The 4,906-nt window shown below is 45.1% G+C and overlaps 1 protein-coding gene across 1 annotated transcript; it reads right to left on the reverse strand.

Moving 5' to 3' along the window:
- Window positions 1-2,531: 2,531 nt before the first annotated feature.
- LOC310790465 (DNA damage-inducible transcript 4-like protein) lies at window positions 2,532-4,669 on the reverse strand. Its single transcript, XM_083652158.1, has 2 exons — window positions 4,433-4,669; window positions 2,532-3,377 (listed from the first exon to the last, which is right to left on the reverse strand). The coding sequence occupies exons 1-2, from the start codon at window positions 4,605-4,607 to the stop codon at window positions 2,929-2,931; spliced, it is 624 nt and encodes a 207-aa protein (XP_083508284.1). The 5' UTR covers window positions 4,608-4,669; the 3' UTR covers window positions 2,532-2,928.
- Between the last annotated feature and the right edge of the window lie 237 nt (window positions 4,670-4,906).

Consider the following 4,906-nt stretch of genomic DNA (forward strand, 5'->3'; position numbering starts at 1 on the left):
GTGTGTGTGTGTGTGTGTGTGTGGGGGGGGGGGGGGTCATTTTCACCAGCAGAAGTGTTTGGGCTCTGGTGCAGAGAAAGATGGTAGGGGGAGTAGTGTTTGTCAGATTTGACTGTGTCCTGGTGGGTTTGGAAAGGGGCTGAGTTCCTGCGACCCACTTTGTTCTGTTGAATTAGGGATGCATTGGTACTGATACCACAGACTGGACCAACACCAGGCAGAAATAGGGTATCAGAATTTCACCTATACTAAAATTTGAAATGTGTCATAAATCAAATCCAAGCAGCTCGATTTTTCTCCTTTTTCTCAAATGGAAGGATGTCCCTTATTAACTCATTCTCCGCCATAGACGTCCATTTGCGTTGTTTAGGAGACGAGGGTTCCCCCGCCATTGACGCAAATTAGCGTCAATCCGTCTTTTCACTGCCATACGATAGATGGCGCGCTTGGCCACCCTTCATGGAGGTAGCACATAAAACACATCCAGCCTGGATCCTCAAAGCGGTGTAAGGACATGTTTACCCCCGGGCAAGGTGCGTTGTGACACGGGCTCGTGACAGACTGACAGTCACTCAGCGCTGGATAATTTCTTTCACTAGAGAAGCATGGTAAACACACACCAAACATTTCTCCTGTCACTTAGATTAGTAATCTGCTTTGTAAAGCCCTCACATAGTGTCAATTTCAGCGGTCAAATATGTCCCCAGACCTCCACACACTGAGTACCAGGAAGCACCAGACCTCCACACACTGAGTACCAGGAAGCACCAGACCTCCACACACTGAGTACCAGGAAGCACCAGACCTCCACACACTGAGTACCAGGAAGCACCAGACCTCCACACACTGTACCAGGAAGCACCAGACCTCCACACACTGAGTACCAGGAAGCACCAGACCTCCACACACTGAGTACCAGGAAGCACCAGACCTCCACACACTGTACCAGGAAGCACCAGACCTCCACACACTGAGTACCAGGAAGCACCAGACCTCCACACACTGAGTACCAGGAAGCACCAGACCTCCACACACTGTACCAGGAAGCACCAGACGCACAGAGAACATGAGAGCGCAACCCGCCCCGTCCGCTCTCCGTGTGGGGTGAATTTCTCATCTCGCTTCGCTGCAGAAACAGGCATGTATCTCGGCTTGCCTGTCAGAGATGGGCGTTTTGGTGAAAACGACCTACATTCCTGTGTCGATAATTAAAGAACAGAAGAAGGCAGAAACAAACTATTTTTTTCCATGAAAGTAGAGTCTTTGTTCTCTCTTTTGGGATATTCGGCTTCGGTGTTTACATACTGTAGTCATAGAAGAACATATTCAGTGGGTTGTGGAAAATCACTGAAAATGTTCACAAACCCTGGCGGTGGCTGGTGACTGTTTCTTTGGAACTCTGGCGTGGAATGAGTTAATAGAGAATAATTGATTTGATCATTTTGTCCATTTATCCCAAACCAGTGGGCTAACTTGGCATTCACACTGGGGCGACTTTTCGCAAATTTGCACAACGAGATTACAAACAGTCAATCCAAACAACGAGTTACATACAAAGTCAATCCAAACAACGAGATTACATACAAAGTCAATCCAAACATGTTAATAGATGTGATTTCACCCCGGGCAGCGCAAATGAGGCGATTGACGGAAATTTCCATGGCGCCAACGATGCGAATGTTGCCTCATCGCCAGTTCGCTCTAGTTGAAATTTATCAACTTTGGCTAATAATGCAAGCAAACTCGTGCGAGTGAACCCCCCCCCCCCTTGGTGTGAACGCACGGTGAGTCTGTACTGATCAGAATGGTACTTGGTATTGGCCAATACTTAATACAGTATGTAGTAAGTATTGACATTTAAATAGACTCCAAGTCCCTCATTATCAGGATGTAGCCAGGCAGTGCTATGGAATTAGGCAGTGTAAGAATCATGTTTGTGTAGTACGTGTTAGATCGGAGTACGGAAATATGTTTTGTACCTCTGTGATGGACCATGTGTAAAGTTTTGTGTTTAGGTAGCCGTTACATACATGTGTTTTGTTTTGTTGTACATTTGTTTAATAAAAGATTATTATTTGAGCTTAGTCAGTTTACCTCTCTGATCTTAATTGCTGTTGAGTTTTTTTCAGTTACATGCATGGTCATTCACCTTAGCATTATGCCATTTACTGTGGTTTCACTTCAGTAGAATGTTTTCCTTTTTAGTATGCACTCCAACAGCTGCCCTAGGATGGCTGTCACCACCTGCATTCAGTCTTTTCCTCACAAATTGCAAACTGGAATATTGATCATATTGATAAGTGATCTGATCTCAGACATGGAACCAACTTACATTACATGATACTTTTCCTTGTTTGTAGACTACTTATAAGTATGTCGTTTCACTAAGATTTTCACAATGTGTGCAAGAAAGTAGCAATGACCAATTTTTGATGGCTATTATAGATTACGTCTATACTAAGTGAATTGAACAAGTACACTCCAAAGATGGGCGTGAATTGTACAAGTAAGGACAAGACCGAGAATTTATGTGCAAAACATTTATTTTACAATCTATAAATAAAAGTACAGCGCACCACAGACAAGACAGGAGAGAGACCGGCTCACTCCTGGAAGAAGTTTCCATTGTTTCCATTCAACAATCTATTTGTGCAAAATACTGTAAGTTACAGTGTATAAGACAATCAGTTTTGACCTTGTGCTGCAAGTTAGTCTTATTCATATAAGAAATAAGGAACCACACGCTTCCTTAGAGCTCAATATAAAATTGGTGAACTCCAGTGTGTTTTCACGTCAGTGCGTGCCAGGCAAACCTTCTGCATGCAGCTTGACATTTAAGAGTTCAGATGAGGGGAAAAAGGCATACAGAGGAAAACTACTGGGCTTAATGAGGAATGTGGAGATATTGAGACTATCTTAACTTCACCCCTAGCTGAAGTCATGGATTATGGGGCTGGCGGAGGAGTACAGTTTCCTCTTCACCAGCCGGTACTCTGGTCTCAGTTTCAACACCTTGTCGGTAACGAAGATGCGCTTGAGCGGCGGCCAGCCGTCGTCGTCCGCCTTGAAGACCACGGACAACTCGAAGGTGGGGGTGACGCTGGGGTCTGGAGTGATGCTGCCCAGAGCCTTCAGGCCATCTCGACTCTGCAGGTACACCTTGATGGAGGCGCCTCGCAGCCCGCACGGCTCGTCGGCCGACGAGTGCAGCACGTCGCGGCCCACTCTGGAGGACATGTGGCGGGGCAGCAGCAGCACCTGGCAGTGGAGGGTCGAAGCCTTGGCCTCCGAGAGACAGCGCTCTATCTGCCGGGTCATGTCCTGCTGGAGGAGCCTCTCAGTCTCTTCATACGCCAGGCCCGTGTCCAAGTCCGCACCTGTTGCGAGAAACCAAGAGCATCGTTAGGACAACTAGAAATATTGTGTGCTTCGCATGCTCATCTCTAGCGTGCTTCAGTGCTCGTCCACTCAACGCCTCACCTTAATAGTAGTGACTGTGAGATTGTATCTCATTGCATCAGATGTACTGTATAGCGTTCATAGGCTACAATGTTCCATCCATTGGTAACTTTTACAATAAGGGTACATTAGTTAATTGGCATTAGGCCTAACTAACCCTTAATTAACTGTTAACTACATTAAGGGTTAGTTCATGCTTAATAAGTATTAAGAAAGTGTATAACCATATAGCATATTATAAACTATTAAATAATGTATAAAGTAATACCAGTTCACAAACACAATTAGTAAGGGTTAGTTGATGCTTATTAAGCATGAACTAAGCCTTAATTTAATGTAGCGACCCTATAGGCTAAAATGCCTGGTGGATGGTAAAAACCCACCTTTCTAATGATCAAATGAATATTTCTGACATTAATTCATACATGGTAAAAGTAAATCTGTAAATCTAAAAAATAAAATAAAAACTACATCACTGTATACAACAATAAATGCTGATTTGTTTGCCCCTCGACTTTAGTCATATTTGCTTACATAATGCGATATAGAGCGTGTTTTGTAATAAAGGTAAATGAATCCGAGTCATCATTCAGAAATAAAGTTTAGTATCAGCAGCCCAGCCGACTCACTCTCACTCATCAGCTGATTCAAGCTGCGGCTCAGTTACATCAGAAACATTTGTTGCCGTCAGAAGCAATATTACAAAGCAGGACCTGCACTCTTAATTCACTTTTCAAATGCCCATTTTTATTTGACCAGCCTAATGTCTCTGTCTATTTTTCCCTGTCTGTGAGGAACTGTAGCAATTTCCCCTCGGGGATCAATACCGTTTTTCTGATTCTGTTAATAATGAGACATTTCAAACATGCATCAGTCAATCAAAACAGGACCAAAAAGTGTATAGGCTACGTTTTAAAGATATGACTTTTGAATCTAAAAATAAAAAATACACAAAACTTTCCAAACAACTTACTCGACGAGCTCTTCTCCATGTCATCGCAGCTGTCGACGCTCCCCCTGCGGGCAGAGCTTGTCTTCAGCCCCGGTGAGGGTGAGCTGAGCTGGAAGAAGTACTTTCCTATCATCTCCACGACGCTTTCCTCCTCCGACAGCACGGGTCCGACGAGCAGAGCCGCTGTATAGACCATTCTACTTGTATTGTGAGTAGCTCCAGTCTCTCTCCAGTCTGTATCTTTATCTTATCCATGTGTAGAAGTCGGGTGAGTGAGCTGCGAGCTGAGCGGACACGCGCTTATATAGCGACTGCCTGGTTGCATCAGCTGCGCTTGCGCTGGCTCACGTGTGGGCCGTGCCTTTTCTCTCTCTCTGCCTGGCCTGGGTGAGTCAGGTCTGCCTCACGCAACATGTCCGGGCATTGCACAGGGACTGAGAGGCCCGGCACGTAGACCTGGCCCTCCACGGTTCTGGGGCTGGAAGCAGAAGTGGA

Source organism: Poromitra crassiceps, assembly GCF_964638095.1.
Source record: "Poromitra crassiceps genome assembly, chromosome: 15".
Classification (NCBI taxonomy): Eukaryota; Metazoa; Chordata; class Actinopteri; order Beryciformes; family Melamphaidae; genus Poromitra; species Poromitra crassiceps.